The sequence below is a fragment of the Apteryx rowi genome, unplaced genomic scaffold, assembly GCF_003343035.1.
Source record: "Apteryx rowi isolate R43461 unplaced genomic scaffold, aptRow1 scaffold_81, whole genome shotgun sequence".
Classification (NCBI taxonomy): domain Eukaryota; kingdom Metazoa; phylum Chordata; class Aves; order Apterygiformes; family Apterygidae; genus Apteryx; species Apteryx rowi.
This window is the reverse complement of record NW_020451105.1, coordinates 1170334-1189113: the sequence shown is the minus strand read 5'-3', so window position 1 is coordinate 1189113 and position 18780 is coordinate 1170334. Positions and strand designations below refer to the sequence as shown.

Genomic DNA, 18780 nt, shown 5'->3' with positions numbered 1-18780 from the left:
AACAAACGTGTACAATACTAAACAAAAACTTAAACCCCATAATACTTAGAGGTAGAAATGATGAATTAAAATTTTAGCAATAATACAAACAGTGTAAAGTGATTTCAGCAAATGATTAGCTGATGATCATAGATAAGTAGCTTTATAGTTCATAATACTGCAGATTATCTGAGATATCTGCATGAATTAAATAATATCATGCACTGAATGTGAAGTAAGCCTCAACAAAAATACTTTTTTTTACCCATTTGTAGCCAAAATAAGTTATGGAACTGAAGAAAACTTAAATTACCACTACATTTTAAAAGAAAAAATACTAGAGAAAAAAGTGCTACTTAAACATAAATCTAAGTAATTCACATCAAAACAACCGAATAGTTTGTGGAAATTGTCCTCAAAGTTGGAAAAGACTGAGAGCTGCTACCCACATAAGGACAACCATTCTTGACTCAGTTCCATCAAAAAAAAAAAAAAAGGGTGATGTAGACTACAGACACACTGGTAATGTAGGAAATTCTTCCCCCCGTGGAACTGTTTGTCACAGACTATTCATTAAGCAAATATGTACAATAAAAGGTACATTCTTCTTTAATCAAGAAATTTACAGGACAAATTAGGGGACTAAATCAACTTTTTATCAGTAAATTATGCTGTTAATTACAGTTACCTTGTACTGAGACTTGCAGTTTTTGTTCCAGTAGGTGACTCCAATCCTTCCCCTGGCTTTGAGGATTTCTCTCTGTTCATTTGCTGCAGTATTGAGTTCAACTCACTAATAACATTAGCCTTTGGGCCTGAGAGAATTGGGCTTTTCACCTCCGTCACATCACCCCATAGCTTAGATGTCCTTTGGGGAACAACTTTAGCCATATTGGGCTGTGCACTGATTGGAGGTGGGGGTGGAGCAGGAGGAGGAATAACAAAGCTGTCTACAGTTTCTTCAGTTAGCGCATCTTTGTAAAGTGCATTGCTTTTGTTGATTATGGGCTTCATTTTTGGCTTAGGAGGTACTGGGGGTTTGTCCACCAGAAATGTTTGCCCATCTGCATAGACTGTACAAGTATCCAAGTTCTCGCCACCTTCTGAGGACAAGGTAGAGATGCTGGACACTGTTGAGATAGTGCTGGTTGTCTCTAAGTGATGGTCACTACTACTTCGACTGTCTACCTCCTCAATCCCAGAGTCAGTGACGTTATCAAAGCTTTCAGGGGGTGGCAGGAAGGAGGCAGGCAAACAGTTTGAAAGACCCACTTGCTTTTTACTGTCTAAGGAGTTGGTTGACTGGCTGGGGGTAAATGGCGCAGGTGAAGGTGCTCCATTTTTCCTTTGCTTCATCAAGTCTGTCAGAGCAGAACCAGGAGGCAAGCGGTCGTCGGGGATATCAAAGCTGTTAGCGAACTCCAAGGGGGGCGGTAGTGGCTCAGTAAACATAAAATCTTCATCAATATCAACTGATGCTAAGGGTGGGGGAGGGATGCGGAAGGGCAAGATGACAGGGTCGTCGACGGAGCTCGCTGCGACAATGGTTTTGCAGGGGGATGCTGGTGGCTCCGGTGCAGCGGGTACACTCAGCTCACCCTCCACATCCTCACTCCCTTCCTGTCTCTCTGACAGGGAGTTTTCAGGGTTCGGTTCCGTTTCTGCTCTCTTCTCCTCTTCATCTTCAGGTGTGTCGTCCGACTTTGCTATGTCCACAGTATGAACCATTAACAAACCAGCTGACTTCTGCTGTGAAGTATCCACAATGTTTATCAACATGTTCTTCTTCTCCTCAGCCTTCTTTTCTTTCCCCACATCTGTTTCATACTTGTTCTCAGTCTCCTGCCTTCTCAATGGACCACGTGTATTTTGCCTAGTGACAGTAGCAGTAACAGGAAATGTCGTTTCAATATTGGGTCGCAGCTTTGTATCGATGTAAAGTGGTTTGTTAAGGTCTGCTTTACCAGCTTCTCCTTTGCCTGGAATTTGCTGTGTTTGTTCTTTCATGGCTCTGTCCCTGGCAGAGAGAGCAAGGGCTAGCGGTGAGTTTGGGTCTAATAGCTTTCCTGTGACCGGGTGAACGTAGTTATCTGAGCTGGATGCATTCGTGGACTTAGCTGCCACCGTACTGTTTTCAGTACCTTTTGTTTTGGATGAAGCGTTTAATGTCCTTGAATCACTTTGACTGCTGGGTTCACTACTATTAAAAAGATTTTCAGACTCTCTGGATGTGGGGACCGGAGATGGTGACATAAGCTGTCGAAAACCTTCTTCACTACTAAACATTCCTTCATCAGTAAATTTAGATTGCCTCATACGTGGTGTTGGTGGTGTTAGCCCAACATCCTCGTCTCCTAAGTCTGTTGAAAGGAAGGCTGGAGAATTGCGCCTTGCTTCCAACCGCTTTTCCCGGTCCCTCACTGCTCCAGCAATGGCTGCTGCAAATGGGCTGCTGACGCCTAAATTATCATCAGGTCTGAGTTGCCCAGGTTGCTCTGAAGACTGAGGATCAATTTCCATGCTGCTCCCTTGGCTGCTCTTCCCACTACTGCTGGTAGACGGTTCTTTCACAATGATTGTTGGAATTGGAATAGAGCAAGTCTTCTCCGGACTGTCTTCAACATTAGACTGCTTCACCAGCATCCCCTTCCTCCGTGCTGGTTTGGCTGGCACGTAAACTGCTTTGCTTGCAATCTTCCCAACTTCAGAATATGGGTTTTCTGGCATCTGACCTCTCTTCCTGAAATTTGCCTGAGATGTGGCACTCCTACTGTACAAGTCCTCCGAATCCAGCGAGTAACGGTCCAGTTCTCGTCTGTAATAGATCCCTTTGTCCCGTATCATCGTTCCCACATTTTCAGGCCTAACCAAAGAAATTTTTGAACCTGAATTCTGATTAAATGCAGGTTTAATTGTTCCATAGCTCCTTGATGTTGGGGACTTGGGAGAGTTGTACAGAGACGGAGAAGGTGGTGGTGGTGAAGGGGGTAAGGACTGTGGTGGTGGTGGGATATCTTCAGAGGTGTCAGGCATCGAAAGACTTCTGGTAAATTTCAACATAGGAGGAGCCAAAAACTGCCGTTCTTCCTCCGTTATTCCTAAAAATCAGAAAGTATATTTAAAACACTGACTTCCACTGGTTTCCCTCATATTGTATTATTTCTGTATACAACCTAAATTGCTACAGTACATTTCACATGGCGTGAAGCATATGTGAAATTATGAAAGGGCTCTTTTGGCCGATTCCTATCATAAACATTTTTTCTCATTGAACTTCCAGAGACCTAGTTGCCAGAATTTAAAAGAATGCTACAGAATTTTAACTAAGCTGATCACTAATGTGTAGGCAAATGTTTTGGTTTTATGTATCATCAAGGTAGCTGTAGAGAAGGGCATTTTCTTTGAAAATTATCAAGCAGGGAAGACATTCTTTGCAGAAGAGTAGCTCATGACTGGCTCTAGTACTCTCTACATGCATAAAATAATGCAACTTAGAAACATAACGAATTTTTAAGATGCACTTGAAGCTTAGCAAAGGGACTGAGAAGATTCTGTTGGGGAAAAAATCATAATGTTTTATTTAGAAGATAGTATTATATTATTACAAATATGGCTTCTAACATAAATAAACTTAAAAATATCTGGGTATTTTAGATGACCAATTTTACACAAGTATAATGTGTTCCTAATTTGATAAACATCACTGCTAAGGAAGATTACTACCAAGAGGAAAACAAGCCCAAGTTTGGTCTGTTCTTTTTTTTCCTCTTGTGTAGAATCATCTTTTGTCATCACTTGGAATGGAAAAAAGCTGATTTTTATTCCATTTGATCAAGAAGGATTCCTTTGTAAACTGCATAGCATTACAATGCTTTTGCCTCAATAACAAGGAAAAAAGAGAACAACATTTTGCCCTAGGTAATGCATTATAATGGACTTGAAAACTGATCATTTTTCCCTCTTCTCACTGTCTTTCTTTGTCAAAGGGAACTTTCTAAAGAAAGGAATTAAATTATAATTCCATAGTATTTGCCCAATGTCATCAAAGCAGAATGGGGAAATTATAGTATCTTAAATGCTTTTTCTTTTTTTTCCTATGAACTGTGTATAAAAAATGAAGCAATCATTCACTGAGGTAAAGATGTTGGAGACATAAGCTTTAAGAAAGAAGCAAAGTTACTATAAGTATGTAGTTAATGCACAAGTAGACTAGGCATGAGAAGCATTTTACCTATAGATTTTTGTCTTCTCATTGTACCCCGAGGTATACCCAGAAAAGGACCTTGAGGACTCCCTGGTACAGTGGGCGTCATCACAGCAATACCCTGTCTCTCATACATGGACTACAAAAAAACAAACAAAAAACCCCACAAGCATTAGAGCATGCAAGTCTCTCTCTCACATGTAAATAACTCTTCTGTTATATTTTACTATCCCTCTTTCTTAGTTAGAATTCTTATGGAAAATGACAAATCTGGTATTTTGGGGGGGAAGAGGTGAGGAGAAAGGGAAGGTTGGGTTTTATTTATATATTAATAAAATGACAAGAGCTGTAAGTGGAGTTAGTTGAAATTATTTACCAGGCAATAGGTTAAATTTCTAGCACATTTCATGCGCTGTGAGAAAAAGCAAACATGAGCAATTGCATTTTGTTTCATTCACTTCCAAAAACCTCGCCTCACATGGCATAGGTATTAAAGTTCACCAAGCACCAAATCGGCTGCTCTCTTCACTTTGAAGGACAGATGTACTCGTGGTATCTTGCACAGAGCCAAGGTGTCTGGTGCAAGGTTACACAGGAAGGCAGCATTGCAGCTAGGAATGGAGCAAAGTCCCCTGAATCCCACTGCACTAGACCATCCTTCTTTCTTCTAGGCAATCAAAAGAATTTCTCACATCCTAGAATAGTCTCAGTTCATGCCTGAAAGCCCCCTTCCATATCAAGCTGCTAAGGACAGCAAAGTGCTTGTATCAGGACTGGTGCTATTTCAGACAAGTAGGCAATGGAAAAATAAAATCCAGACTGCAGGAAAAACAATTATTTTTCCACACGTAAAGTTCTGCAGAAGCAAGTTCTGCAATTGAGGAATCCAATTTTCTGAGTTTTGGTGTTTAAATTTTTAATACATGCTATAGTATTAATGTCAATTCTTCCCTTACAAATCATCATGTATTATTTAATCAAGATATTTTATATGCCATTAGGAATAATAAAAACCTGCAGTAGAAGAAGCCTTCACATCAGCGAAAATCGTGTGGCTGCATGAACTGAACTAGCATACCTTGATTTTCAGCAAAGTATTTTAGCTTGGGTTTAGTGTCGTACCGACACCTCCAAGTTCAGATTTTACTGGTGCCTCACCAGCTCAGACTACAGGCAAAACAAGTTCACATCTGTTTGAATAACACTGAGGCAATAATTTTGTAAATGTGACAGTCTCAGGATAAATATAAGGACATGATGAGAAAAGGTACATAGGGGTACCTTCAGGGTATCATCAGGTACGTAGTATCTTCTGTTAAAAAAACTATTATTAGGAATACTGATAGACCATATCTTAAATTTACAAGATAATAAAAGGAGAATAAGTGCATAAGCCAATGTTTTTAAATTAATTTCTCTTGTATGCCCAGCACATTGCCAAAATGCCCCCTCAAATCAAAGTTTCAGAAACAAAAGCAGTATTTCATAGCTACCACTCACATTCATATCTGTAGCTGAGGGAAAACATCTACTAGAAGGCCGCTGTTTAATAGTTGCCACTCTTGAGTCCATGGTTGCATTGTCTGCAATTCTTGATGGCTTGGAAACTGGTACTATTTCATCCACCTTATCTGTAATATAAAAGTATTCAGTAAAATAAATACCATTTATCCAAAAACTGAAAATCTAAGTATTGCAAGGTCAAAGGAAGAGATTTACTTTTCAAAAAAATGCAAAGAAAAAGATTTTTTGGCATTTTAACAAGACAAYGCTTGAGCATCATAAGTCGTGCAAGCCGAGCACTTTTTATTGCTGCTACATAACATGCATGCTTTAGTTTTAAGCCTGCATGCATTTAATGTTTACTTAGTGTGACTCGAAAAACAATCCTCTTCTTCAAACCTTCAAAATGTGAAGGGAGAATATCTATATAGAAATGGAGAGAAGACCTTTAGAAATAATGAATCTGTACAGCACTGTTTCAGATAGAGATAAGCAGACTGTACTTAGTCATCAGAATTTCAGTGATACTTTGGACAATAACAAGTACTCCAGAAGTGTTCTTTTATGCCTATTCTTCTCAAGTAACTGCATTCTAATCTCTTCATGTTCTCAGATTATTAAATTAGCGTTACTGGTAACCGCATCATTTGTTAAATGAAACTTTTATATGTACCTTATATTTTAAGAAGGGCACAATCTGGGATAAACCTAAATATATTTAGTTGTGGTCAGAAATAGACTGAACAGGCAAAGTCCAAATCTGAATGAGAATTTCAACATTTGGATTTGAGATTCTGATCTAGCATATAACATGATGGTAAAATACAGGGAAAATTTTAATCAAGATCTTCCAATGTTTAGAGTGTTTGTTTTAGCCCCGTCACCAATTTTGATCACAAACAAGATTAATCAGTATTTAATATATCACATTACTCCCTCAGACTGAGGGCCTCAAAGTGCCCTAAACAATCAACTCATTATAGCCTGACAGCTCCTTTATTACCACTCTCCTATTAGTATGAAACTAAGGCATCGAGAAATTCAATGAGTAGCCCAAGCCAAGAAAGTAATTCAGTTTCTGAACCTGTACTAGAATCCAACTTGTATTGCACCCAACAGGTTTCCTTACTACCCCTTTCATCACTTTTGCTTTCCTAAGAAAGCACAGACTGCAGACTGGCACTGTATCAACTATTCTACAGGTGGTAATTATGTTAATTCAGTGTCTTTTTCTCTTGAAGTTTCACCAAAGTAAGGATTCTTTACATAGCCTACAGGTACCGATGAGAGTACGCCACCACTAGGAGTGATTCCTTAGCCTGGCTCCTGGCTTCCACAACCTGACTCAGAGCAACTGTTACTGCTCAGCAATTAGATCTCTCCCAAATGTTTATTTGCTTCAGCAGAAAAGTGTAACTACTTCATTAGGTTGCTACAGACTTAAGAAAACAGGTCTCCAGTGGTCTAAAGATGGTGTTACTATGCAAAGTACGGGATTTGGGGATTTTGGCTTTACCTCTCAACTGGAAAGCAGTGCACTCAGGGCCCTGGATGTGGATATGGATGGGAATAAGGCAGGCGGAAAAGAGCTTTTGATCTCTCTAAGCAGTAGATCTGGCTGATGTAAGAGTGATTTTTTTTAAACGGGAGCAGGTGGAGAGGGAAGAACTTTTAGCCTTGTGGTTAGGAAGAAGGTTGTCCTAGAGTAGATATTTTGTGTCACGGAGGGTCAAGGAGCAGGCAGGAAAGGGAAAGTTGAGCAGAATCAGTAAGCTGAACACTGTCGAAAGCTGTCTYACAAGAGTGGTGTTGCTGTTTCCTTTCAATGGAAGTTAGCATTCAATGTTTTCATTAGTCTACTTTATTTTTGTGTGTTTTAAATCATCCAGTGGAAGGAGAAAAGGAAAAAAAAATCTTAAAACCATCACATGTATTCAAAAATAAAACACACTTCAAATCACATTTCATAAGACTTTGTAATACAAACTGTGAACTTCTGAAAGAAAAATATCTGCACTTCTGCTCAGCAAAAGGCATCAGAAAGCAATGGTGTAACCATAAACATTTGAACTATACAGCAAAAATATGGCTAGACTGTAGAATCATATTCGGGGGGATCTATCACCAAGAGCTTCAAGGTTGCAGAGATTTCACATTAAGTCTCTCCAACTCTTTTTATCATCCCAGAAGACCAAACAACTGGTCTTTGGGATACAGAGAGAAGGAAGCTTGGGGAACTGAAGCACTAGGTACTCAAAATCTGTAAATAAGAAATATAAATATACCATTTAAGAACTGATCCCCTTTATTTTTAACAGACACATATAACCATACACCCATTCAGACAACAAAAAGCTACAGGGAAAGAGTGATGAGGCTATGACAGACACTTGAAAAGCATGAAAATATTTGTTCAGGGGATGAAACACACATACCCTCCAACTGCACTGATTTTGCTCGACAATACTAGAAGTCAGATCCGAATTTTGGATCTGACCAAAATATCAGTTGGTACCAATTCTTAATATCACCTGCTGTCTCCAGTTGGGAAAACTTTTATTCTGCGCGAGTTTATTGCAGGTTTCTGGTCTGTAGACAGGTTCTCAGTCCTTCTTACCCTATAGCTGCTCCCATTCAAGTGGTGCTTTGTGCCTTTCCAAATCTAGCTAAAGCACTTCAAAATGGGAGAGGAGATCAGGTTAAAAGCTTAAGGTGTTTCGCAAGAAACGCTTTAGGGGTTCCTTGTGTATTATTTCCAACAGCAGCACTGCTACATGTGCACAGCTTGTTCTTTTGCTCTACTGTCTTTGATCAGAATGCAAAGGTAGGCTGGAGGGTGGCTTTTTAAAACTGCAACAAAAAATTTGAAGCTACAAAAGCAGCCAGTCTGTGGAAAAAGATTTATCCTAAATGGCAGCAGCTACATGGCGGGTCCTGCAGAACACATCAAAATCTTAGTATCTGGCTGCAACTGCACCACACTTTTGAAGTGAAAGCACTATATAAAATAAAAACATTCTCACTGTATTGTCATACATGTGCTAATTAGGTCAAGAAAATTAACTGGCTGACTTGTATTTAGCTTCATTCAAACTCATCCCAAAGAAATAAGACATAAGCATATTGGGACAAACTTTCACTTGCCTTTGCCTTTAACTAGGCTGTTCATATTCACAGTACCAGCGTGCAAACCATATATGCACCAGAAACACATGTTCAAAAGGCGGCACATGCTGGAATAAGTTGTCAGCCTTACTAATAGACTTCTCCCCCAACCTTCTTGTGATCTTAAATATTTTGCAGCATGCCTTTCTTGTACCAGTGAGAGGGGAATCTCACAAGCTTGTATTGGAAATTCTCTGAGGATACCTTTATAAACAGCTTTAACAAAAGAGAGAGAAAAAAGCCACAGAAAGGGTGCAAAAATTTTGCACCTGGTGTGAGGTCTTTTGATGGTGGCCAAAGCAGCACACCTCCAATGATATTCTTAAAGGCTGTAGGTGGTAGGGAAGGAATACCCTGTACTGGAAAGAGCCTACACTGGAGGTTGGCCATACCAGCTGCATTTCATGTTAAACTGGTCATTTAGCAAAGTACAGCCACAAGCACACACACACACACACACTTATAAGGGAGCAATTTGTGGCTGACTGGTAGAACAACAAAATGTTATTTGCTTTATTTTGATTAACTCCAGTCTCAGAAAGACAGGGAAGAAGAGGCTACGGCTCGCTGGAGAGAGAGCGAGAGACAGAGCGCAGCTCAACTGTAATCATAGAAGAGGATTTTTAGGCCTACAGTTATTCACTAAGATTCGCCAGAGGAGGAATTCATTACTGTTTTGCCATAGAAATTCTTCTGAACCTTTACGAAAAGTTACAAAGGGATGTTGAGAGTCAAACACAGGAGCCATGCTACACCTGTGATAATTAGTTACCACTGCTCAAGGGGCTCCTGGTAACAGCATCCTTTCAGAGAACTGTCAGGGATACCACATGTATAAGCCAGTCTGATGCCTCTGCATGCATATAGCAATTTGAGTGCCACTATATTAAATTCCCCCGAGAGAGGCAGCACCAACGGATATAAAATAATTTATTGCAAAGTGCACTTCCATCTGTCCTGTGGGTTATCAGTTGCACCCAAGTTCTGCTCAGGGTGCCAGCCCTCAGGAAATGAGATGGCCTAAAGGCACAGAAAGTAGTTGCATTTTATCAACATGTAGGTCATCTCTGATGAAAAGCTCTTAATCACAGACATAGTAGCACAGTACCCAACAGCATGTCATGACTTTTACATTCTCCAGAGGTCTGGCTGCTAGGTAAGTTGCTTTTTTTTTTTCTTTTTTTGCTTAAGTAATTAATATCTGATAATTACAGGGGACAGTCTCCTCCTGACAGATTTGTTGCAGGAGGTGGTTCTTATCCCCATAAAATACATTGCTTAGCGACTCCTGTTTCCAATCCCCAGACTCTCTCAGAGGAAAAATTATAATGCTGCCCATCAAACCACCAGATCCATCATAAAAGGAACTTCGAAAATGAGAGTCAGGTGCCTAGATAGATCTGGTGGCACGTTTCTATACAGGCCCCAAAAGTTATATATGAGATATGATCCTGGCAACACTACTGATTATACGACACAGCCAAGACATGTGGATTAGCTCCACCGAGGGTCTTAGAAAGTGAGCTGGTCAGACCCACAGAGGATAAGAATGATCATGGTCCAGTACAGGCTAACCCCAACACCTCAGGCTGGCATGCCAGAAACACCAGGCAAAGACTGATTGAACACAGTTTTGGAGGCGAGTATTGCCAAGACCTCTATACTTACCACCAAGTCCAGAATGCTTGCTCAGAGGGGATGGGATAATGGAGAAAGAAAACTCAAAAAACAGCTGCCTCAAGAAATGACTTGTATTTGTAAGAAAAGCAATGAAGGCCTGGCACAGAGTAAAAAAACGCTCTTATGAATTTAAAGTGAAAGAACAGAGGCAAATGTTCTTCAAATACCAGCAGCACACATTGTTAACAGTGCAAATATAAACTACAAAATGTTAGACTAACCTAGTCAGCCAGAATACAATGTTAGCCAATGTGGAAATGGTTGAAATCTGCCACTGATGGCCTTATGGCTAAGAATTAAAAGGACAGGCACATTAAAAAAAAAAAACCTAAAAATCCTATGGCGTGGTTATTTTTTCTTCCCTCCCCCTTTTGCCTGGCGTGTAGGCATGGGCAATGAGGCCCTCTCGGTTATGGCTCTCTGCAGCCGGCCACTGCGACAAGGCAGAGTGGCCTGTGGTGGTTCTCGAGAGTCACTAGTCCCTTCGCCCCCTGGTAAGCACACAGTGGAGGTTGCCACTGCGTCCTCACCAGTCCATGTCGAGGCACAAGTTAACTCAACATGGGGGGTGGCTCTTTGGGAGATACGTGTCTCAAGGACCTGTGTCCTTGGCTGTTTGAGGAAAGCTAAAATCTCTGACAGGTAGTTATGGATGGCTCTTGTGGAGGTAGCCACAATGCCTAGCTGTAGCTCCATACGGCCCATGGACTGTGACATGAGACCCATGGACTGTGCATGCTCCCTCTTGATATTTTCCAGCAGCTGCACAATCCTACTGTTGGTTTCCATCAACAGCTTCTCTCCCTCTGTTAGCTGGGGCTGCCCTCTCCAACCCCGATCCCTAGGGACAGGCTCAACACCGCGGTGCTCTTCATTCATTTCATCATTTCCCTCCTCCTCCTCAGGAGAGTCACTTTCAAACTGAGGAGTCCTACTGAGTGACTGATCCCCAGGAGACTGTATGTCCATGGTACACTCCGGAGTCCGCGCTGGTGTTTGAAATCCCTCAAAATCTTCCCCAACGTTGCTGTGCGTTTCAGACGAGGACAATGGCCACTGCCAGCTCTCTGTGGTCCTGGCTGGCGAGTCTTCGTCAGAGGCAGGCACCGAGGATTCCTGTTCTTCTGCCGGCGTGGACGGCGAGCTCCCTCTGTGACGGCTGGCTTGCCCCGAGGATCCAGGAACCTCCCCATCTTGTTCCCCAGTGACATCTGGCAATCAAATAGAGGAGCAACAACCACTGTATCTGAGGCCAGGTAGATGGAGGTATCTACATGCATTGGACAACACATAGAAAGAAGCCAGTTGGGAAGCCAGAGTGTATGTGTTTGGGCAAACAGAAGGGCAGACTAAAGTTTAGTGACTGAATTGGGCACGTGGCAGTTGAAGTTATTAACCGCTCTTTTTTATATAAATGCACACTGTCCTGTACCCATAACACACACAGCCATGCTGCATCCCAAGGCAGGAACTACCAATTCACCTCATTGTGACTGTGACAGGAAATGTCAGTGAACCTATCAAGAAGCTCACCTATGCACTGCAGTGGTGTCAGTCAGACATCCCTGGGACGAGCTCAGGGCCAAGTGTCCAGTGGAGCTTCCTGTGGTGCCAGATGTGCTCCACCACTGGCCTGAATGGCAGCCCTTTGTTGTTCTGCAGCTCTGCTGGCTATCTTCTCTTTTGTCCGACGTCTCACGTCACCCCCACCCCCAGTGCCTTCTCTCCCAAATCACTGCTGCAGAGCAATGGTGGCTGTCCACAGCACTTATCCTGTGAGCAATGCCCTCTCCAACATTGGCACAATTTTTCTTGTTGTTCTCTCCAAAAAATAGTAATGCTTTCTGAGGGCATTGCTCACCAGGATGTCATTGGCTTCTGAAAATACACTTAGTTTTGCCCTCCCCTGGCTACCTCTTCCCTTGCCTGAGGGCATACGGTGGAAATGTGGGTGCAAGTGCTTCCCTGTGACAGCTTAGTGTGCAAAGAGGCATTGTTATTAATGAGGAGGATATTATGTATGTGCTTACTCTAAATCCTCCTCTATATAAAATGCACTCTCAAAGGCTAGAAATGGCTAAGCTTTTTGCACCCACAGCAATCATTGGCTCAGTCACTGGAGCATGATTTGCCCAGCACCACTCTTGATTACATGAATCAGTGGCCGTAACGCTCACCCTTTCCAGACTTGAATTAAAAAAATGAGTCCGCCTTGTTTTTTGGGGGGACAATTTGGTCATCAGAAATTAATCTGGGGCGGTCCAGCTAAAATGTGCAATACTGTAGCCTGCATAGCTCACTCTCAGGCAAGGGATACGTGAGAGAGGTGCTGTTGTCAGTAAGACTATTATCTGAAAAACAGTTGTTGACTGTCACTACCTGGCTGTCTGTGTTGTTTGCACTATGGTGTTCTGAATGCCAGGTCAGTGGGATAGCTACTCTCTGGCATCCCAGTCTTGAAAAATGTTATTTTTAAGGATTAATTTCTGCTCTTTGAAAATACTTATATGCTGCTCTTTAGAACTTAATTTGAAGTTATGAGCTTATATCTGGAAGGTACTGCTGAGGTCAGGTTAAGATGATACTTTCTCTAGTTTTGTTTATGAATCAGGGTTTTTTTGATTTTATATATTGTTTTAAAGCTCCTTCTGGCAGACCCAAGGATCCCTCTTCCTATGTATCAGTCTTTGTCTACCCTAATTCTAATACGGCACTCGTTATTTCTATACCTAAGTGCCTTCAATATTATACTGCTCTAAAAGGGATTCTCTCTGGTTTAATTATGATTTTTTTAATGCTAAAATCATGGATACTATTTGTGCATTTAGCATATTCACTACTTCAAAGTATTCACATTCAAAGTATTCACATTCTGTCTGTGTCTGGCTGAACTGTCCAGTTGCATGTTTTATGGAAAGTGAGGATGAGATTGTATTTGTAAAAAGGCATGAGCTCCTTATGAAAATGAATTTTAGGGACAAACTGTCATGCAATCATTGGCTCTTCCACTCCATGGAGATTTGAAAGGGACTGTATATCAACCTAACTGCAATAACTGCTTCTTCCTTGCAATTCTATTCCCCCTTTGCCTTACTAATACAGCCATAGCTGCAATCCTTCATTAACAAATCTCTCTTAGCAACTATAGTGTAGGATCATGAAATTAAGTTTCAGCATTTCCCTATTTGAGTACACATGAAAAAAAAAATCCCAAAAAACAGGGGACCTATTTTTACCACACATAGCAAACACACATTTCAGTTAAATTCTATCGAATCGGAGAAGGATAAGGGATTATATATATTCATTCTGGTAGAGCCACTGGTCATACAAAAGGTCTTTGTAATTCTTTTGACATGTCATCAGAAAATTCTCCATATTTGAAAACTCCATTTTCCTGACAAATGTTCTAAACAGAGCCCATCTAGCAATGGTAAGTAATAGAACCAAACTAAATTAAAAGTCAAAAACTGAAACAAAACAAAATGAAAAACTCCAAACCCCGCATTAATTTATGAATACTTCTGTAAATAGTATCACTGAGTTTAGTTTGTTCAGATTCAGGGGGATCATATCACTTTTGTTATTTGTGCTTGTTTACACACTTGCCAGAGGCTTGTGGAAATATGTTGCTCTGAAAAAAGCATAATAAATTTTTGCAGAAGTTCCTCATTCTCTAAACAAATTTGCTAAGCTCCCAATCAATATTTTCAGCCTCCTGATCAAAGAGCTGAAAGAACAGCATCTGGCATATGTGACCAATGACACAAATGACAAAGAGTCTAAGCAAACAGTCTGTGAAAACCAATGGGCAGAAAGTTAATTGTGGAAACTACTGGCGAATACTTATGAATAATGAATACAGTCACAGGTATTGGGATAGGTTTGTTAATTTGTCTACTAATGAAAAGGAGGTATATTCATTAACTGGTATTATTCATAATGAAATGTTCAACAATTCTAGTAACTCCAGCTTATGGAAGCTTTTTGAAGCATTGACATGGGCATGGGAAAAGCAAGGGTGCATTACAGGCATGGCCTTACACAAGCTTTCGTTCACTGCAGAGCAATCATGGGAACTCTGCCTCAAGGTCAATGGCTGACACCACAGTGATGACGTGTCAGTCTCTGCCCAATAAATCCATTCCTTGATGACCAAAGGTCGCCCTAAATTCAGACCAGATCTTGTTAAGATGTTGGCACCAGCTGCTAGGTTGGTGCTGTGGAAAAGGTGTGCCAGTTACAGTAGGGGCACTGGAAAACTTGGTTTGGCAAGAAACTGTCTTGATCAGCCAGAGAGCAGAGGGGCTGATTTGGAAGGCCACTCTGGCAGCTGCCAACAGCAGCATTAAAGCTAGCTGAAACAGTTACCTGAACTAGCTGCCTTTACCTCATTTCTGTGGCAAAGGGGTGACTTTTTAAAAAGAAAAAAAAAAAGCAAATAAAAGCACTAAGAGTGCCAAGCCAAAATTGGCTGTAGACCAAGCTATATATCGACATGGTTGATTTTAGTTGGTTGTTAGTTGGCTTTAAAAAAATCTCTCTCTTTTTAAACCAAGTTTTAAATACAGTGGGTACAAAGAAGCACAGCTAGCTTCCTTCAGTGTGAAGCAAAGGGAAGAGGTCAGATTCTCTCATCTTTCTAGTTGTTTCCACCTTATATACCATTCCTACATGCAGCAGCTTGCTCACAGTGATATATATGACTTGCATGCAAAATAGGTCACTTGTATCTTTTTATATATACCTTTATATTTATACCTAATGATATCAGCCAACAAACTCTGGCAGTCTCCAAAGTCATGACTTCATGTTCCTGACCTCATGTCCCTTGCTCTGACAGGGCATGATTCCCATTTTGCTCCCAAAATGACCAAATAAGTGAACCAGAAAGGAGCATGCATATGGGCTAAAGGAAACATAAAAATCTGGAAGTCAGTGACCCACTTCACTGAGTACTGTGCAGCTATTTCCAAAAGTCCCATGGGACTCTCAGGTCTCTAAAGACTGCTTTCTCGTTTACCTCACTCTTCCTATTATGTTAAAAAAAAAAAGAAGTGAGATCTGTTATTAAAGTGGTCCATGTGATAGCTACCCTCCTTTCTTTCCTGTTGTCAGACAAGTCCTCTGTTTCTGCAGCAAAAGCTGTAGCTGGCTGCCTGTACGGGTGTTTGTGTTGGGCTGACACAGAGCTTTGCCTGATGTGGCAGATCAGTGTTGGAATTTCTTCTGGCAGCCACAGCAAAACTGTTATGTCTTTTATGCCTGTGTGGGGGATTTGTGGTTTGCCCACTGCTGTCCTGAACACCATGACTAGAAGCTAGGATTATGTCAGCCCTTCAGGTTCATGAATATGTACATCATTTTGGAGCACTGCTACGCTGTGCTGTCTCCTTGCACCATGACATTCATTATCACACCTCCTTGGTGACAGTCCTTCAAGTTTGCCATCAGCCATGTTTAGGAGTCTAGAAATTATCGACAGCACTTTACCCAGAGAACTGAATGATCAATTCAGCCGTAGGGATAGAGGACCAAGACAGAGGCCAAGAACAGAGCACAGGCTACAGCGGGCTTTGGATAGAGACAAACTTTAGAGACATCAGAGGTATTTCTTTAACTTTTGTTCACTGAAGAACATTTGAGACTTATGCCTGTGTTGTGCCTTACCTGCCACTTGGACTGGCAGTTGATCCCTCCCCTGAGATGTGCTGCTGTTTAAGAATCCCTCCTTTTGAAATCCCACCATTTCTGTTTCACCTCTGCTACTGGATCGTTGCCTTTTCCATTATCTTTCCTTTTCAGATTGCCCACCAGTGGAGCTGGACTTGAGGGGTGGGGTACCGTCTTCCTGCTGACAGGTAGGTGGAGATGTTCCTTGGCCACAACAAATGGGCCAGGAGCTCAACAACAGCGGTACCACAGTTGGGGAGCTTCCTGGGACCTGCCTCTGCTGCTCTGGACCTGGGCCTCTGCCTGTATCTGCATCATGCCTCCTGTGGTGGGTGCATTTTTCAAACTGCTTAGGTACCAAGGTGATAGATGCCTTGTAAATACCTAAGATAGATACAGACAGAAACTGTACCAGGCACAATCAGTTATGCAAAACTTAATACAATGCCAATTGCACCTATATGCTGTAGTATCACCCACCTTGTCTAGCATCTGCAGTCAATCACAGTCAAATAATTGGCACATGTATTTTTCCTTTTGAAAAGTGATGGGAACACAGTACATTCATTCTTCCTTGCTGCCAAAAGGTCTAGGAACTTAGCCCTCAATGTTAGGTGCTGCATATGCACACGCTTTGTTTCATCGCCTGCCCTAGTATGAGTTTGCAAGTTTAGTTTAAGTTCTTTCATTTGCTGATATAATTTGTTTGTCAATAATCTGCAAAAATCTGTTATATAAGCAATACTAAAATTACAGGGGTAGTATTTATGTGTGATTATGCATAGAGATTTATTAAAACTACACAAAAATATGGCTTTGATGCTGCTTCTGTCTTAAGAATTTTTTTTAAATTTTGTTTTACATATAGATGGATTGTTTTTAGCATAAAGATCAGAAGCTAATTCAAGTATAATTGATATCAATCTTTACAAATTTGCATGAGTGAATGAAAGTAAGCATCTAACAGAAGTAGGCGGACTTATTTCAATTGTACTCCTTTTGGACTTTTGTCACTTTCCATACAGAGGCAAAAGACCTTGCCCTGCTTAGTTTGTGAAAGAATGGCTGGGAAGAAACTTGATAAATATACCTCAGGGCGAATGTTTATGTTGGGGGGAACTATTTTAAAGGACAATTTGGGCAAACAGTATGTATGGGAATCTAGATGAAGTTTTCAAAATTCTAGAACAGCTTTCCAATAGCACCAGGAGGGGGTAGTAGAAAGAAGAAAACTAACTGGTTTCAGAAGAAAGCTTGATCAGACTACAGAAGCTGATATGATGGTGTTGCTTGTGATAGAAACAATTCTACTTGATGAATAGATCTCTAGTATCTTGGGGAAAAAACAGGTGACTCCTATTTGTAGATGGTTAAAAAGGGATCTTTGTTACATTAGTTATGCCTACTGAAAACTAATGCTTTTGTTAGCTAATCAAACATGAACAGACATATAAAAAATAATCAAAGGTAGGTAAGGTATAACTAGGTCTAACACTGCTAATAATTTAAAAATTAAACTTAGCTAAAGCATTGTTTCAGAGTAAGAATTTTAAAGGTTAAGATTTAAATTCATATTTGTTGTTTATGATCATATTTAGAGGTAAGAAACAACAAGCTGAGCCTACAATAATATCATGTAAATGTTATAGTTAAAAATACACAGAAATAGAATGATTTTGAGTTTTCATTTACAAAATTAGGCTAATCCTCATAAATCTGCCCCCATGAGCACATCTTAATCTGAAATTAACTTGTTCCAGCCCAACCCCAAATGAGCAGTTTGCAGGATTGTGGTTAAGTCACAGTGCCAAAATCATATATTTACCATCCTGCAAACAACAGGCAGAGATTATTACTTTAGCAGTTAGCATAAGGAAGAAATAACAAAAGTGCTTTCCAATACAGTCAAAAACATAAGCCATTTGAAACACCTTCCTTTCAGGAAAATTTAGTAAAAATATGTGTGTATTGTCTGGGACATTATAAACTATAAAAAGTGCACTAAAATCCAAAAAGGGAAAAATATATAAAATAAATCAGTAAAACATAAAAGCTGTTTAGTGATAAAATTAAGCATTTAACATCTAGTATCTATAAATATCATTACATGATTTATAAGATGACTTGTATGTATTCACAATAAGGAAGAATCAAAACTTTCTCATAAGAAAGTCTTATTTGTGTTTCTAGGATTGAAAATATCTTCACATCAGTACATATAAGTCACATTTACATATTATAATCACACCATCAAAAGATAATTTTAAGGAAGGCAGAAAACTGGCATGTTCAAATTCTTGCTACAGATGCAATTTTCAAGTACCAGCTCTTTAACAGTACGTTCAATTATGAAATAATTATACAGGTATTTAAAATGCACCTGCAATCCTGAAGCCTTACAATTCAGCCTACCTTGAAAGAGGAATGGTCATTGTTTAACACTGGTTTCTGTTTAAGAACAAAAACAAAGCAGAGAATATAGTCAATACCCACTCCTATCCTGCAAGCCAGGTGGAATTTAAGTGGCAGTTTGATGTTCTGTTTAAGAGACAGCATTTGAAAATTGGGCCTAGTCA

At 40.4% G+C, this 18780-nt stretch overlaps 2 protein-coding genes across 2 annotated transcripts in view; both read right to left on the bottom strand.

Moving 5' to 3' along the window:
• The window catches only part of SHANK2 (SH3 and multiple ankyrin repeat domains 2), a 316407-nt gene that overhangs the window by 11062 nt on the left and 286565 nt on the right, over positions 1–18780 (bottom strand). The window contains exons 20-22 of the mRNA XM_026089348.1: positions 5684–5814; positions 4190–4322; positions 668–3077 (exon numbers count right to left, since the gene is read on the bottom strand). Of these exons, the coding sequence (XP_025945133.1) occupies positions 668–3077; positions 4190–4322; positions 5684–5814 (2674 nt within the window). The remainder of the gene's footprint in view (positions 1–667; positions 3078–4189; positions 4323–5683; positions 5815–18780) is intronic.
• LOC112977249 lies at positions 10598–16587 on the bottom strand. The gene is made up of 2 exons (XM_026089349.1): positions 16202–16587; positions 10598–11742 (listed from the first exon to the last, which is right to left on the bottom strand). The coding sequence occupies exons 1-2, from the start codon at positions 16278–16280 to the stop codon at positions 10880–10882; spliced, it is 942 nt and encodes a 313-aa protein (XP_025945134.1). The 5' UTR covers positions 16281–16587; the 3' UTR covers positions 10598–10879.

Bases quoted from the DNA above. Each gene is read 5' to 3' on its own strand.
- LOC112977249 (XM_026089349.1), bottom strand. From the start codon at position 16,280: ATGGTGGGATTTCAAAAGGAGGGATTCTTAAACAGCAGCACATCTCAG. The intron at 11,743-16,201 runs GTAAGGCACAAC...TTTGATTGCCAG, and splicing joins ACTGCCAGTCCAAGTGGCAG to ATGTCACTGGGGAACAAGAT.